At 24.4% G+C, this 19359-nt stretch overlaps 1 protein-coding gene across 1 annotated transcript; it reads right to left on the reverse strand.

The window, feature by feature from the left end:
* Positions 1–554: 554 nt before the first annotated feature.
* LOC145835590 (heparan sulfate 2-O-sulfotransferase 1-like) lies at positions 555–16189 on the reverse strand. Its single transcript, XM_082943258.1, has 8 exons — positions 16052–16189; positions 14914–15002; positions 13900–14052; positions 11843–12009; positions 11608–11662; positions 7995–8092; positions 4275–4432; positions 555–1312 (listed from the first exon to the last, which is right to left on the reverse strand). Exons 1-8 carry the CDS (start codon positions 16161–16163, stop codon positions 1074–1076), a joined length of 1071 nt encoding a protein of 356 aa, XP_082799384.1. The 5' UTR covers positions 16164–16189; the 3' UTR covers positions 555–1073.
* Between the last annotated feature and the right edge of the window lie 3170 nt (positions 16190–19359).

Raw genomic sequence — 19359 nt, forward strand, 5'->3', positions numbered from 1 at the left:
TTAAAAAGGTGATTTAAAAACCAACAGTACTGTTAAGCTATTAATGAGCTACTAATAACTCTTTAGATAAATAATAAAATTAAAAATAAATTAGTAAACCTTAAAATACCACAAATTCACAAATATCAAAATGATTTACTTTGATATAGGTAAAATAAAAAAAAAAAGAAGAATAGAAATTGTAGTTGAAAAAATATTTTAAATATAAACTTTACATAATGCTGAAAATTTAGCCTTAATTTAAAATACTTGATAGTTAATTTGTTTTATCTTATATAAAGTTCCGCCCAAAAAATTTATGTTAGTCTAAAATAAAAACACTTAACACATTTTAGTGAATTAAAAGTAATAAATTATTAATTTTTAAAAAAAAGTACTTTTACGCTTACTATGCAGAAATTTTTATAAGATGCTGTATAATTAAAAAACACAGAATATAGTTATAAGAAGCAATTTATAGAATATAAATACTATATAAAAATTAAAATACTTTAATCTAAAGATGTCATAATGAAATGTAAATAAAAATCAACTATAATTAGTCTAACTGTCAAAGATTTTGATTTTAAAACTTTTTGATGTGAACATTAACACTTAAAAGAATTTTACTGAGGATAAAAAAAAAGTAGCTTTATGATTACAAAAGTTTTCAGGTATTCAAAAAACCCCAAGTATTAAAAATTTAAATCAACTATTTAACTGTTGAAAACTTGCAATAGTAGTACAAAAAAGTTTAAATTTTATGTTTTTTAAAAGTTAATACTTAAAGAATAAATATAAAAAAACATTAATATCAGTGTTGGTTAGCAAAGTACAAAATCAGCTTTCAAGCGCGAGTATAAAACAAATTTCCAATATTTCTAACACTACCATCAAAGTTAAATATAAATCACAACTCAACAAACTTAATTTGTTTAAATAAATATAAAATTACAAAATTTTTTGTGTCGCAAAAGTAACAAAACAAATTTTACTAACAAGCTTTTAAATTCAATTTTTAAAAGTCTCCCGAGATTTTCTTAAAAAGTCTCAGAGATCGCTCCCGAAAACCTCCTCTCTTTTCAAAAACCCCGTCACACGATCTTGCCCTTAGGCCCGTACACCTTCTCGTACCTGAACTTCTGGGGCAGCGGCTGCAGGAAGCCGTTTTCGTCGCGGGAAGTCCCCAGATTCTTCATGTCGTTGAAGTGGTTCAAGGCGAAGTCGTACAGCTCTCGCTCCATCTGGTACGTCCTGGACGCCTGGACGGACTTGACGGTCTCCTTGGAGAGCGGGTCCTTGTGCAGGGTCTTCCTCACGTGGGACTGACCCCCTGTGTGTTGTTGTGGCGTGATAGTGAAAAAATATTCCAAATTCAAATAAAAAGCAATGTTGTTAATCTTGTGAAAACAAGTTTAATAAACTAACTGTTAGTCAGAATTTAATTTAGACATTCCAATCAATGTTTCAATTACATTTTAAATCAACTAGGAACCTTTTTAATTATTAAGAATAAAATTATTAACATAGACAAACATATTAAATACTCTTACTAAAATTTGTTTGTTTAAAAACATAATGAAATTTTTGATTTTAAATTAGATTTTTATAAGAGAAGATAAAAGCAACCTATCAAAATAATATTTGTTTTTAAATTTTGAAAATTTATCTTAGTTGTTTTTACATTCTACAAACAAACAAAGAAACTACTATATTTACTTACAGTAACCTCTCGCTTATTTACGCACATTGTGTCTACAGAAAAAGTGCGTAAAGATATGAGAGATCGTAAAGAAACGAGAGGTACCAAATATACTCACTATAATGGCTGTTTTTTAATATTGCTGCTAGTTAAAAGCTGACTGGGCACTTTCCCACTTTTAACTATTTGTTTACTTTATTTATAAATATGAAAACAACAGATAAAACTATACATATATTAAAAAAAAAGAATTTGAATTTCTATAAAATAATAATACGAGTAGAAATAATTTTACTATTTTAATAATAAGCAGAAATTATCTTTATCTTTATTTATATGTGACATTTATATTCTATACTACTTAGCAAATTCAATTTATAATTAAGCATTTCTTTACAATTATAAAATGGTGTTTATTAATATATAGGGCAAGACTGCTGTATTATTTCTTTGTGTTTTAAACTCTCATTATTCATTATTAAACATAGTCATGTTTATTTCAGAATTTGATTTAATCTCTTATTGTTAACAAAATTTCTGATATATTGAGGTATAACTAAATATTTATCAATTAGTCAAGGAACAAAGTCTAAAGATATATAAAGGTTAACATTCAAAAACATATTTTAATTTAAAAATATACATTAAACCTAGTTTGTGCAATATTAAAAAAATTAAAATTTTTATTTTCTGAATTTTATAGAATTCTGAAATGCGTAACTAAACGAGAGTGCGTAACGTCACGAGTGCGTAAAGATCCGAGAGCTTACTGTATTATATTTTTACTTTATTTAAAATTACAACTTAAAGTCTAAAATATTGTTTTATAATTTATTACTTGATTATTAACAATTTGAATGTTATCATATTTCAAGGTTTTTTTATTTTTCAAATACAGAATTCTTAGTCTAATAGTTTCAGCTATGACTTGTGTAAGAAAATTAATCAGATATAAACAACTGAAACTTTTTTAAACTTATAAAATTGACAACTACATATAAATATACTTTATTTAAGTTTTTAACTCTTTTTTTTTAATTTTTTAGAACTCTGATTTGATACTAGTTATATATGTTTAAGGGTTTCAATCAAACACAGTTTTAAAAGTAATTCAGACTAAACAAATTTATATTATTATACACATTTTTGATATAATTTTAGCAACACTTTCGTACGATAAACTCTAAGTAAATGGAATTATAATCTGCCAAAAAAACTCAAAACTAGTTATTCAAACAAACAAATATTAAATTTTTAAACTGTTAAATAGACTTAAAACCTTTAATTTCCTTATTTAACCTCTAATATTCACAAGAAATATTTAAAAATTCTGTTTGGTTTATGGTTTTTTACTTTGTTTATGTATGTTTTACTTTACTAACTTATTGACAATTTTTTTAAATATTTCATTTGTTAAATAAAAACTAGTATTGAATGTAGCATATTTGAAACCAGTAAAATAAACAAATGGCATAATAAGCAATCTATTACTCAATACCAATGCGATATCAAGTTCAAATGCAACTCTTGTTTTATTTTAAATTTTTAAGTAATTTAAGTTTAAAAAAGCTCTTATTCATGCTATTTTGAAAACAAGAAAAATTAAATTTCAAATAAATTATTATTTACAACAAACTTTCATAAATTACGTTATGTTTGTGGTAAAATTATTTATTGTTTTAAAACTTAATAAATGATTATTGTATATTTTTGAACTTTATAAGCATTGTTTAATTAAAAAATTAAAAACACAATTTGTTTTTCACCGCAGGCTTAAGATTAGAAAAATATTTACGTACAAACGATAAAACTAATCTTTACAAAAATACATTTTTAAATTTCTGTTATGCTATATTCACATAATATTTTAAACAAAAAATAAACAGTCTATACTAGCTTTCTAAAGTTTTAATCTTAATTAAACAAAAATCAAGCTTTCAAAAAAGACAAAAATACCAAATTTTTATTTATTTTACCCCAAACAAGTAAAGATTTTATTAATTTTGTTAAAACCAATAATCTGATAAAATATACTTATAAATATCTTATTATAAACTTTATTCCTAAAACATTGTTTCTTTTACAAATCACTAATTCCTCTAAAAACATTTAATATCAAAATTATTTGTCCTGCTTCCTATTTTTTATGCAGCATTTGTTGTTTGTTTTATTGTAATATTTGTGACCTTTTTGTCTCAGTCAATTCAGGCAAAACAAACTTGAGTTACCAATTACATTTAATTATGATGAAAACAAATTAACCCAAAACATTTCTTGTAAAGTGATTAAAACTAACAGCGAGAAAATAGAAATGTTAATGGCTTTTTAAGGAAATCAAAGTAGAAGGCTTTGTCTATGCTTCGCCAATGGGGTGTTGTAAAAAATATCTAAAGTTTCTACAAGTTATAAAACAACTTGGAGCGTTTGACCATGTTTATTTTTAATTTAAAAACAAATCAACCCAATCCTTTCCAGTAAAGACCAGTGACAACTGAATAGAAACAAATTTTTGACACAAAATTTAAAAAAATTAAGTACAATTTACTTAAAAGTTTGTTAATATACCAATTTTTTGTGCACAGTTGAAACAAACCTTTTCTGTAAAGGTCAGTTATTCCTCTGAACACCTTAGGAACGGTTGCCTCTAACAACACGACAAACTCTTCCATCTGCTCAGTAACGCCCACAAGCGTATACTTCGTCAGCAAATTTATCTTGGCTTGCTGAAGCGCCCATTCGCTGTTGAGTTCCCTGTTTGAAAAATTAAATATCATTTCTGCTCAGTAACGCCAACTAGCGTATATTTCGTCAGCAAGTTTATCTTGGCTTGCTAAAGCGCCCTGTAAACTATTTTTGGTTATTATTAAGGGCATATAAAGATTAAATCACTTTTTGTGTGACTTGGACTTTTTTTACATAAAAAACTGAATACCAACTGTTTTTTACTATTTTAAAACTTTCAAAGGGACTTTTGAGACATAAGCGATCAAAGTTAGGGAGTTCAATAAGCACTCTAAGGGAGGCGCAAACTAAAAGGGCGAAAATAGACAATTTCAGTAAAAATATATTTCACCACAATTTTTTGAGCAAATGTTTTAAAACTTTCTCAGCGTAGTTTTTTATAAATTTTGAACAAATTGAAGGAAACTGGTTTTTAAATATTTTCTGAATACTTTTTATAAACAATAAACCAAAAACAGAAAACTGCCTTAAAAATTAAGGGAGAATTTTTAGTGAATTTCTCAAAACTCTGAGAAAATCGGCAATGAAATTTTTTTATTTGATAAGGTTGTATTGGATTATTTTACAAAGCTGGTTATATCTTAAAAGTTAATTAATTATTTTTTGTTCAATAGAATGTATCTTAATGTATAGTATTCTAAATTTTGAAATAAAATCCAAAATTTATTTTTGTAAAAATATTGTTGGACCTCCAGGGCCTTAATACTTTTTTTTTAGTTATAAGTTTAAAAATTATTATTTATTAATTTTAAGAAAATTTATACTTTATGAACCAATTTCTATATGAAACAGGTACCGAATTAAAACAGCATACAAAAAGTTTTTAATTTTTATAAAAAACTTAATATCCATTTACTTAGCTTAACTTGGAGTGATTAAATTCAATTCTCCACACAAACAATACAAAGTTTTTGTTGTTATATCAGTACTTAGCGAATGACCTCATAAGAATTTAATTCTAAACAGAAATATACAATGTTGTTATTGTATTAAAAATCATTAAAAAAATAATAACTTTAAGTTTTTTTTTTAAACTCGATATTTTCTATATACACATGGTTAGAAGAAGTTTCTTAAAAAAAAATTGAAAAATAATACTTACTAAATTAATAATCAACGAGATATAACAAAAGATTTTTTCACACTTTGGAGTTCTAACAATCATCAAAACAACTTTTATAATTTTAAAAATAAAATATTAGTTAAAAACTAACCCATTTTAGAAGGTTTATCTAATTACAAATAACTAATTAAATTCATTTGTATATAACTTATACCCTAACAACTGTTATAACAGAATAATTTCATTTTTTATGATTACACAAATCAGAAAAATAGTTTTTTTATTGAAAAAATTAACAAATTAACACGGTTTTTATGTGTAAGTGTAAACAAAAATATTTAAATCTTAAACTTTTCCACCTATGACTTTTGCTAATCACTTGAAAATCATTGAACCGTATCAAAAAGTAAACAGCTTTGAGAATAAATCATTGAAATTTCATAACTGAACTATCAATACTCAATAAGTAGCAACAACGAATTGTAACAAAAATGAAGTAGTAAAATAAATTACTTAAAACATTACAATACGTGAAAGTATTGAGTAAATCTCATAAAAATTTCAGAACTTGATATATTTTCAAGCAAACCTTATTCAATAGTTGCACTAACTAATTTTTGTATTTACAAGTGATAAAAAGATTACTATAAAAGTATATACTACTATTTTAAAATTTTATTCATAACTCATTTATTCCGCTATAATTTTTGCAATTGCAAAACTTGTTTGGACTTCAAGTCTTGTTGAATGATATGTTTTACAAACTTTCAAAAGTTTAATTAAGTCGTCGATAGCACTTACAACTTTTTCGTTGAAGTTTTATTAACTATGTCAATGTGGAAAAATATTTTATTTCTTAAAAATAAGTAGTGAAAAAAGTTATTTGTTAATTTAAAAATATCATTCAAACTTGCAAATGTAACAGCTTAAACATAACATTTAATCTATTAAAATTAAACAAATTGATTTCATTTTTTCTATTTTCATATTAATTCATAAATTTCTATTAGTTGGTAAACTTTAAGGTCAATTTTAGATTAAAGCTTAATACAAAAAGGTATTGCTACATACTTTAACCTAAGCATAAAAGATTTAGGTAGACTATGAAATATTATACAATTGTGTACAGTGAAACATACAGCTATAAATTTGTGCGAACTATTTGATAATATTTTATTAAAACTGATTTTAGTTAGTTTTCAGATTTTTTATCTCTTTAATCTTTATGGAAAACTTTTATACGAAACTCAGAAAATACAAAAAAAAAAATTAATTTGTTCATTAATTTTTAACTATGATTGATTTAAAAGTTTTTACAAAAATTATTTGATTTTCAACCATTTGTTTAACTACTACTTTTATGAAAAGTATTCTCGTTGCAAAAAGTAAGTTAGAAGGTAAGTAGCGGTAAAAAAAAAATTAATGTAAAAATGCAGAATGAAGTTATATTATTTAATGTTTATGTCTAGTTTGAATATGTTTTGTCTAGTTTTGAGCAACAAACTTGCTTCTATTATTTTTACAAACAAAACTTTTATTATCCCAGTAACTGACCATGTAACAAAATGTCCTTTATTTTTTTTTTTGATTTCTACCACACTTTATGTTTTTTTTTAATGATTGTTCTGTGTTATAAGCTGTTACAAGTTTGTAATGATGTATTTACTTTGTTGAATAAACACTTAATCACAGTTGTGGCTAGAATTTTATTTGTATATTGGAAAGTAAATAACTAATAATAATTTGTAGTAATAGTTGTAAAATGAGTGACTCAGATAAAACTTTTAGAGTTAAAGGCTAAAAACACGTGGCCAAAAATAAAAGAAGCAAAGCTATTACCTTCAAAGGTAACAACCATGCTGGGTCCATTACAACCAAACTAAAAAAAACTTGAAGATTTTACTTTTTATTAGAAAAACTTACACAACAAATTTTGTATTTCATAATTAGAAACAATTTTGACAAATAAAAATAAAATAATAAAAATAAGCAAACAAATTAATATTTAAACTTAATTGAAATTCGTTTTGCATTGGCCTTAACTTATCATGCTAAAGTAACTTTTACTCGAAGTTCACTAACTTTTAAAAAAACCTTCAACCGATTACAGTAATATAATTTGTCACTGCTAACAACTTACTATCATATAAAATTTTAACAAATTTAAATTATATATTATGTTATCTATTAACTTTTTTCTGGTCACCAAAAGTTCACTGACTTGAACCCAAGCAAATTCTTCTCAATGCAATTAAATAAACAAAACAAAAATCATTATTTACCTACAAACACTCTACCAAATTGCCATTTCATTAAAAATTAAGAGCTTTTTTTACAGCTACATATAAAAATATTAAATATGTAAAAAAAATACTAATATTACCAGCACTTTGCTGAAGGTCAACACAAAAAAGTAATTTGTACTAAAATACAATTGCAATATATATTTAAACAAAATACTATCATAATAATTATCTACTAATAATTAATATTGAAAAAAAATCTTACCAGCATTCAGCACTATGGCCGCACAAAAAAGGAATTTGAACCCAAAGTTGTTTCGTGTCACAATCGCGACCCCTTTTCTTTACGCAATCGTCGAAACTCTATAATAATTAAATTATAATAAATTTACACATTCGTCGAAACTCTATAATAATTAAATAATAATAAATTTACACATTCGTCGAAACTCTGTAATAATTAAATAATAATAAATTTACACATTCGTCAAAACTCTATAATAATTAAAAATAATAAATTTACACATTCGTCGAAACTCTATAATAATTAAATAATAATAAATTTACACAATCGTCAAAACTCTATAATAATTAAATAATAATAAATTTACACATTCGTCAAAACTCTATAATAATTAAATAAAAATGAATTTACACAATCGTCGAAATTGTATTAAAGTATAACAAAAAAGTAAATAATACAAATAATTTTTATCGATAAAACTTGTTTTAATTGAAGTGCCCATTGAATATAATTTTAAAATAACACTTTGAAGATAGTTATTAACTAAGATTATTTAACTACTTGTATTAAAGTTTTACCTCAAACGCATTTCTGCTAATCATTTTTAATCATATTTTAAAACTTACACATTTAAAAAAAAATTGATGTAAATTTTTTACTATTATTTTTTCAAACATATGCAACACAAGGAATATGAAATTTTTACTGTTAAAAATACTGTTTTCAAATGCAAAATATATTCCTACTTTCAAAACGTATAAAACCATCATAGTAAAGTTAATAAGAAACAGCTGTTTAAATTTGAATACGTGTAATTTGATGTGTTGTATAGTAAACTAAACAGAATATATTATGTAAAAACAACAAGAAATAACTGTTGCCAGTTTTATTCTTGACTATTTGCAGCGTTGCCAAAAGGTTTTTGAACTTTTTTTCAGGTTTTTTAAAATACTAGTTTAGTTATCCACTTTTATCATAAAGCTATATTTAAGGTAAAAAACTGTTTCAAACAGTAAAAATTACTATTTAAAAAGTTTTGTCGACTTAAAAATTTGTGCTAAGCTTATTGAAAAAAAAATAATTGTCTTAAAGTAATTTTTTATTGTATTTGTCTTTATTGATGTTTAAATTGTGTTTTTTTTTTTTGTTTCTTTTTTATATATTTAAATAGTTTGGTTTTGGTACTGGTTTTAACTAAAAAATTTAAACATAAGCCACTCATTTTCTAAAAAAGGTTATTGATTAATTTTGTTTAGCGCATCCTAAGAATAATTTTGCTAAAAACTATTAATATTATAGTGTAATTTTAGTTATATACAATGAATTTAACAAGTCTAGCTAAAAGTAGTTACGTCAATAAGTAAAAAAGTCTGTTTAAAAAGTTTAAATTAGAATTAAGTTGTACTAAGCTAACTTGAAGAAATTTATAATAAAAATTGCTGAAACAAAAACATTTAAAATAGTAGACATTTTTTACCTGAAATATACTTCATATATTTAAGAAATTAAATAACCATTTAGATATTACAAAAAGAAACAATAAGTATTAATTTTAAGCTCATTAATTAAAATAGTTTTAACACAATAAGATATACAAAACACACAATTTCAATAAAACTAAACATAATTCGAGCAATTCTCATCAGTAGAGTACAAGTAGGAAATAAAATTGAAAAGATACTGTAAGGTACTTTGAATTTGTGTTTTAATAAAAAATTTCTGATGATGACAAAAAAAAATTATCTATATGATACATTTTTCGTCTTAAGTCAAAACTTTACTACTTAATTTCTAAAGTTTTTTTTTAATTTCAAGTTTTAAAGTGATTTTTGTTCAAATTTCAAGGGTTTTCAGGTTTGTTTTAGCCTAAATTGTCAAATTCCAGCGTTTTCCAGGATTCAACACTTTGTGGTAACCCTGAAAACTACAAAAAAATAATGATAAAAATATGTTTTAATGCCATAAATGTAAACATTTTTTTATTGAAAGGTTTTAGTTAAGTCATGATTTTTTTTCAGCTTTTTAGTATTCAAACCAATATTTGAAATATTGCCAGTTGAAGTTGGAGAGTACAAAAGGTCGATTATTGAAAAAGAAAACTAAGATGATGAATAAATAAAAAACATTAAAAATATATCCTTTTCTGCTTTTTTGAATCAAATATATTAATTGTCCAGAAAATGTTCTTTTTTAGAAAATTCTATTGTAGCAAATTAAAAAATAAATAATTTTTATGACCAAAAAAGAAAATAAACATTTTTGTTTTTTTTTTTAAAGAAAAAAGTCAGCAAAAATTAAAAAAATCCTTGCAGTATATTTTTTCCAAATATTGCAAGGACCACTTTCTGAAAAACTAATGTAGACCTCAGAAAAGTAGAAGACGATTGATTTTTGTTTATTCACCATTTTAGTTTTTCAAAAATTAGTTAAAGTATTAAAATGTTTAAAATAATTATTGACCTTTTCTCCTATGGTCTTAACTATATTGCCTGACAGCTTTTTATAAAAGTTGTTTTTCTTTTTTTTACCAACCTTCTGTGTAAAATAACTGTAACATTTTCAAAAGTTTATATATATAATTAATTTTGCTTTAGTTTTTTTTAACTTAAGTGTTTGTAAAAATAGGTATATATTATTTAAACTAATAACTTTTATTATATTTATTTTGTTTGTCATGGTTATGTATTACACATAATCTTATCTTTAAAGTATTTTTTCATAAAAACAATCAAGTCCACTATTTATAAAATATTTGTTTAATAAATTATATAAATTACATTTTAAAAAAGGAATATATTATATAAACTCAAACTTAATTATAAAATTTATCAAATTAATTAAATATAAATAATTTATGAACTATACTATAGTTATGTAAATACAATTAACTACAATGAACTATAAATTTTTTAAACAATATAAACAATTAGAAACCGTTGTATTGCTAATAAATTTTTCAGCAATAAACAGTTACCATATAAGAATTTCTTATAACTTATATCATAATTATTTTAATGTTTAACTAGTTTATTAAACAAATAAGTACAAAACGTCTCTCTTTGTCATATTTATCAAATTTGTTAATTTAATTTAACAATTTTAATCTGTACAAAATGAAATATTAATGCAAATAATTACAAATAAAATATTAAAACAAGTAGTTAAAAATAAAATATAAACACAAATAATTACAAAATAAAATATCAATACCAATAATTACAAAATATAATATTAAAACAAATAAATACCAAATATAATATTAAAACAAATAACTACAAAATAAAATATTAACACAAATAATTAAAAATAAAATATTAAAACAAATAACTACAAAACAAAATATTAAGACAAATAATTAAAAATTATATATTAACACAAACATTTTAAAATAAAATATTAAAATAAGTAATTAAAAATAAAATATTAACACAAATAATTACAAAACAAAATATTAACACAAATAATTAAAAATAAAATATTAACACAAAAATTTTAAAACAAAATAGTAACAAAAATAATTACAAAATAAAATAAAAATACAAATAATTACAAAATAATATATAAACACAAATAATTACAAAATAAAATATAAACACAAATAATTACAAAGTAAAATATTAACACAAATATTTACCGTCTTATCACCCTCCCTTGCTCTTTTGAGTCCTTTCCTGAAATCGTCACCATATCTGAAAACATTATTTATATATAATAGAAGCTTGTCGAGAACAAAACAACATTTATAACTGAATCAGTGTTTTAAAGGCTAAGTATTACACGAAGTAAATAATTGAAAATTACAAAATTGAAACAATGGTTGCTGTATATTAAAATGTTTAAATATTATACTTGTAATATAAAAATCCAACCTGAGAAAGTAATAGTACGAGACAAGTCTGTCGAGGGGCTCCCTGACGATGTTGATGTAAATGGGCTGCTTGGCCCCGTACTGCTCGAAAGGTATGTACCCGATGTGTCCGTGGTACACCGCCGGTCTCCTCTCCGTCCACTTGGTCACGTTCCACACGAACTTGTACTGTGACGTCATAGTTGATTAAAAGCATTTTTTAAGTGGTTTTTTGAACTTTTACACGAACTCATGCTGTAAATAAACAATTTAAATTAAAATTACTTAAAAAAATATCAAGTGATATTGTTCCATCCAAACTAGTACTGTGATGTCATAGTCGAGGTGAGTTTGTTGTTAAAGTATGGGCTTTTAAACATTAATGGGTGTTTTGTTTTTGTCGAGTTTTTAAATAGTCAGAAATTTATTTAATAAAAAAAAAACTTTTAATAACGTTGCAAACTGTGACGTTGTAGTAGTTTATTTTAGTTTGCTTCAGCGTACAGCTATTTTTAAGGTGACAAAGCATTTTGTGTTGTTGTTATTTTTAGTAAAACATTTATTATCAAATTCAGACAATTACTAATTTTCCTTGCTGAGCATTTTCTTAAACAGTTGTTATCTATATACACAGTGGCAGTTTCATTAAAACGTTGGTTAGGCAGTTGGTATTTTTATGGATTCACTTATGGTTATACTGTCCTGGACAAGACGTAAAAAGGTATCCGTGGTGTGCGACTTGATAACCGAAAGGTTCTTCGTGCACCAGGTCCTAGGAACAAATATTTTGAGCGTCTTTTTATTGTTAAGTAAATTGTATAGTGTGGTGTCATGATGGTAATGATAAGTTGGTAGTTTAAATGATATACGTCAAAAAATGTTGGTAGTTTTATTTGGGTTGAACGCAGATTTTTTTCTTTGACTTGTTATAAAATGGAAATAAATGTACTTATTTATACACATTATAATTGCAGATGACTTATACTTATGGTGACATTATAATTGCAGGGTTGCCACTGGTTTTTGAGAAATTTCTTCCAAGTTTTTGAAAGTACACAGTTTGGGGTGTACTTTTAGTTTAAAGTTAAGTTTAAAAACTGTGTTGAGTACTATAACAACGAGATACTATAAAGCTACTTTAAGTTTGTTTTTTATTAAAAAAAATTTGATCATGACAAAAAATTCTTCTCTATATGATAGATTTTTTTGTCAACTTCAACGTTTGGTGGCAACCCTGTAATTGTATGTTTGGTTTTTGAACATGATGATAGTTTAGTTTAAAATAAAGTAATATCTTTACTTTTGTACTTGGTATTTAAATTGATATTTTAATGTTACACCATAATGACTTTTCGATTTGTTTAGATTCAAGGTTATAAAACTATTTAAGTGAGACTTTTGGCCAGTAGATTTTTAAATATGTATAAATGATACATAAGAGCATCAATACAGTTGTAAGAATCAATTAGATTTTTCAATTTATAACTAAGAAAAAACACAGCTAGATAGCACACTAAGATAGAGAAATTTTTAGTTTCTTAAAAAACTATTTTATTATTAAATGCAGTACAAATAAAAACTTCATTTCGTCAAACCAAATTTTCAAAAACTCATTATCAAAAAATAAGCATAGCACTAATGTTTAAATTAAGGATACTATTGACAACTAAACTAATTTAATGCAAATATTTTAACAACCTTTTTAAAAGCTTTTTTTAGTTATATAGATAAGCATGAATCATTTAATGTAGTACAAATAGAAACCAGGTGACCAGAAGAGTTTTTCAAAAACATCATTACTAAAAAACAAAAACAGGATAGAACTTTATTTGCTGTATTGTGAGTTTTAGGATACTATTAAATTTTTTTACAAATTTCATTATTTTAACAACCTGATCAACAACAGTCTAAAATAAGAAAATTTCTAAAATTAAATTTAAAAAATGTTAATAAAAAACCAAAAAAGAATTTTAAAAAAGTTGTCAACCTAGGGTATGGGCTAGGGGTAACAGTGATAGCATAAACAAAATATAAAAATTAAATAAAATAAAACTTAATTATTATTATTTTTTAAACAACCTGGTCAGCAACAGTCCACCTGAAACTGTTCTTGGTGGTGTTGAGATGGGTCACGTACATGTGGTTGGGTTTGGACAGGTCGTAGACCAGTTTGCTGAACGTTGTGCTGCCCGTTTTCGGGAGGCGGTTGTATATCACCAGCGGTTTTTCATCCTGTTAAAGATACATGTTTGAAAATAATTGCATATGTTTGATTGTAGATCACCAATGGTTTTTCTACCTGTGTGATCTACAGTAATTAAAAACTTATATGTTTATAAAACAGGTGTTAATAAATGCTTGAAAACACAAAGAACAACATATATATTGTACATCACCAGTCGTTTTTCATCATGCTTTAAAATTTAATTTTTTAACAATAAATAGTTATGGATAACCTTTTATTTTATCAAATGAACTTAAAATAGGTGTTAGTCTCTACTTATGTTTATTCAAAACAACATATATAAACAAATATGTATGCAACTGTAAGCTGTGTATTTCTAACCCAATTCATTAATTTTAATAATTTAACAACCAACATTTAGAGATGACATTCAAAATCGACTTCATGAGTGCATTTTTTTTTATAAATCTTGTTAATATTTTGAAAAGTTTTGTTTAACAATAGCAAACTGGTCATCTAAAAATTTCAATTTGATTGAAACTTAAGCAATTTATTTTAAATAACTAGTTCTTCTTCTGCAAATAAAAACTGTTTTTTGGTAATATAGACAAAAAAATTAAGTATTCAAAAACTAAATTTAAGCGTTTGGTAATAAAAATCCTAGCAAAACAAGTACACTGAAAAATCTACGATTTTTTTTTTATTTCACTAACATATGTTTGCAAACAAGTCTACAGAGCTATGAAAGTTCAAAAAATACAATAAATTTTAGAATTTTAATTTTCAATCTCCTACTTGGATGGTTTATTCTTTCAAATTTGTTTTTTCAATAGTTAAATATAGACATAATGATGATCTAAAAAATATATACTTTATGAACTATTTAAAATATGATTTTTTGTACTAACATCGTCATCAGTGTCGAAGTTTTGAGGTTCATAATAAATTTGGTCTTTTCTATCCTTGGAAGAAACTGCCAGTTCGTTTAAACGTATTTCTGTTGAAATATTAAAATCAGCTTCATGTTAACCATAATTCATAAAACAAACTGACTTTTAAGAGATTTCTTCCAGGCTTTTGAAAGTACACGCTTTTGGGTCTAATTTTAGCTTTATGTTAAGTTTAAGGAAAAAAACTGTGCTTAACAGTGTAACAACACTGAAAAGATACTGTAAAGCTACTTTAAATGTGATTTTTACAAACAAATTTGATTATGACAAAAAAATTATCTGTACAATAGATTTGTTATGTCAAACAAAAATTTTACTGATTGCATGTAAAACATGTTATATTGTTTAAAGTTTTTTTTTCAAAAAATTTTAAATTCCAGGTTTTTTAGCCTAAACTGTCAAATTGCATGTTTCTCTAGGATTCCAGGTTAAGTGGTCACCCTGATAAAATGTAATAATCAATAAAAAAATTTTATTAAAATACTTTATTTTTGATATTATTTCTACTATTTTAAAAAGCTTACACATTAATTAAAAATTTAGTTGCAACTACCAAATTGATATTACAAGAGTATGTTTAGTGTAAAAATAGTTTTATACATAAAAACAAAAACTTCTAGATTAAAATTCAGTTAATTATATTTCAAAAACTTCACTAGTTTTATTTATTCAAGGGGTTATTTGTTTTTGTATAATATTTTTAATTTAATTCTCACTACAAATAAAAAAAACTCAAAACATTAGATACTTTAAAAAGGACTGATTTCATAGTGAATTATTTTAAATTTAAAATATCAATACATTTTGAAATTGTAAACTTTATAATAACCAATCAAAAAAAACTTGATTTGATTTCAAATACTGGTAAAATTTACAACACACTATGTATTGCGTAAAACTTTATAAATATTATATGTATAAATGGTTAGGATTTCAACAAAAAAAATACAAAAACCATATATTTTTGGAACATATTTTTTCATATTTTACCAATAAAAAATAAATGGAAAGTGTATATAAGATACACAGTAGCAGCTTGGATAATATATTAACTTTTCTCAAAACCAAACTATACAAGTAAACAAATTTTTCTCACCTAGTTTTTCAGTCTTCAAGCTTACTTCATTTACTTGTTGGTGAATGAAGAAGAGAAGTATTAAGAGCAGACAAACAGAAACAATATAGGGAATTTGACGCTTGTTAGGCATTCGAATTAATTGTTAATTTATTTAATGATTCTGTAAAAATTAAATTGAATGGTATTTTGGAAAAAAAAAATATTATTAACTTTTTCTATTGTTTTAGATATTTACTTAAAGGGTGTAAGGCAGAGGTCTAATTTTTTTTTTCCTTAACATAACATAACTCTTACATGAAAGCTTCAAACTTTTTTTCTCAGAAATTTAAAAAATCACTAAAAATCTATCTTCCCTTTCATTTTTTGAGCTAGTGACCTCAAACTTTCAGGAAAAGTTCCTTTTACAGTTTAAAAGACTTTCAATGTTGCAATAGTAAATTTGAGATTAAAAGAAACAAAAAAATAGGTGGTCTTTAAAAAAAAATTATAAATTACATTAATTTCTGTATTAAATCTCTTTAAAGTTTAATAATAGACTTTCTGTGAAAATTTGAAGAAGATTGTATAAAAAACTAAGGAGAAAATAGACTTTTAATGAATTAATCTGTTTTTGCGTTTTTGGTTTTGTAATCTATTGAGGTCACCAACTTTGATCATTTATATCTCAAAAGTTACTTTGAATTTTTTCAAACAGTTAAAGATATCTGATAGCTTAAACAAACTCTAAAAGATAAGATCAACTTGTAGAAATCAATATAAATATTAAATGAACAATAAAGCCTAATCAAAGAAATAGTTTAAGAATGTTATGTTAAGTACAGTTTTAAAATATAAATTTTCAAGTACAAATAAACTAGTATGATAGTTGTAACTTTAAACTAGTTGAACTATTCATGTTCTTCTTTAAAATTATAATTTTTGAAGAGTTTTTATAAACATCTATCATTAAAGTGATATTCACACACTTGTTGCCTTAAACTTAGAAATAGAATTAAAAATGGGTTTTGATAGTACAGGATTTTCACTCAAAATTTTTCAAATTTAGCCTGACATTTCTCAATTTCAACTGACATTTCCCCAAAGTGTGCAATATTTCCCTTCAGGGAAAATTTAACAATTTGGAAAAATTCTGCTAATTAATAAGGCAAAAATAAAAAGTAAGCCAGCAATCAACTAGTAATGGAACAGCATCTAGAAAATAGAGCTTTATATTTTCATTTCTGCCAATGAGCGTTTATAAAAATAAGTTTGGGAACCCTGCTCTAAATTTTGTTAGTCTGCGCCCAGTTGGTCTTATGACTAGATGAAACAACATGACCTATTAAAAAGCTGTAGTTGAATGGCTTATTAATACTAGAACTATCAAGATTTTTTTTTAAAGTTAAAAAAGATATGGTCTTTGAAGAATATCATAAAAATTATAGCTTTTTAACTAGAACTGTTGAGTAACTGCTACAAGATATTTAACAGACAGTATTGCTACAAGACAGGTGTTTATTTAGAAACAAATTCACTTCTTTGTAATTTACCCAATATCTATTTCGGCCATCATTAAGAAAGTTGAGATATTTGCACCATCACCAATAAATAATAAACTTCACACAACGAAAAATAACATAATTCTTTGTAATTTACTGTAGACAAAATGAAAACTATTCTCATGTTTCTGAATTTGGAAGTTTTCAAGCATTTGTACTGACTAATACTGGCATTTTGCCTTCAAAAAGTAAATGTTTATTTAAAAACAAACTAATATCTTTGTATAGTCTACAGAAGACAAAATCAAAATTATTCTCAAACCTGTATTAAAAAGTCAGAAACTTTCAAGCATTTCTAATTGTAAATACTGACATTTTAACTTTGAAAGCCAATTGATTGTGCTAAAAGAAGACCACAAGTAAACAATATACTCAAAAATACCTAAAATTTTCAAGCAGTTAAACTTACAAAAACTGACATACAGGAATTTTCAAGCACTTGAATGGTCAAAAACAGACATTTTGCCATTTTTTGCAAATAACTGAATTAGCCTGACTTAGTCTAACGGCTATGAACCCTGATAGTAACAACCTTTCATTGCCATATGTGCAGTAACTTTGTCAAAAACAAAGTTTTTGTTTAAAACTGCAATCTAATGTCCTCCAAAAAGAAGCGTGTGACATTTAATTCTGTTTGTCAACAAAAAAGTTCTTCTGAGTAGAAAGTAATGTATAAACAATTGCTATAAGTCCAGCCTCTGAAACTTTTCATTTCTTTTTTTTTCAAGATTGATTTAATTTATAAAATTTACCAATAAAAGAGTTTTTCATAGGTTGGACTTGTAATTAAAAAGTCTTTACTAGCCAAGTTATTTTCAAAATGATATACAAAGTTTTTAATCCTTCTTAAAGACACGAGTGAAAATGACACAAATGACTGAAAATCAAATTGAAACCTCATTTCAAAAAACTTTTTATAAAACCTCAATTAAATCTGTATTGTGCAACTTAAAAAAAGAAACTTTGTTAATTACTAACTTTAATTGAAACTCACAAATAGTTTAATTATTTATAACAACAAATTATATTGTCCTGGACAAGAATAAGCTGAAGTTTGAACAATATATACAATATACATCTGTCTTCTTTATCTCGGACATTAAAAGACATTTTAAGGTATCTGTGGTGTGCAACTTGATAACCAAAAGGTTTTTTTGTGCATCAGGTCTTGGAATTAAACATTATAAACCCTTTTTTTCTGTTGTTGAATAAATAATAAGTTGCAACATTTATCATTGCAAGGGGTAGAGTTTGAGACTGATGTTGTTTTACCATAAACAAAAAACAAGATATATGTGTTTTTTGTAGAACAAAAAGTTCAAAAGTAATTTTTTCACCTTGAAAAAGTAAGAAATAAAAAGTAGTTTTTTCAAAAAATATTTCAGTAATTACTCTGCGCTCTTCAACAGTAAAAGTAAACCAAGCAAGTTTAAACCCACCTAATTATTTAATGATTTACTTGATTGTCCAAAAATAAACAAACAAAAAAAGATAGTTTTCTTGGTTAATTTATTTCTTGACCTGTTATATAATAAGTTGAAATTTAGGATACTTAATGAAAAAATTGCATGATTATCTTAATTAACAACTAAACTAAAAAATAAAATTTAGTTAAACAAAAATTTGATGAATACATTTTTTTCAAAATTCAAGTTTCAATACTTTGTTCTGTCTTAAAACATCAAAATGTAGGTATTTTAAAACAATTAACTTATAAAAGGAAAAAACAGTACACTTTTTCAAATTAACAATTTAATGTTAAATATATTTTTATGACTACATATAGGG

Source organism: Thalia democratica, chromosome 5, assembly GCF_965202585.1.
Source record: "Thalia democratica chromosome 5, ktThaDemo2.hap1.1, whole genome shotgun sequence".
NCBI lineage: Eukaryota > Metazoa > Chordata > Thaliacea > Salpida > Salpidae > Thalia > Thalia democratica.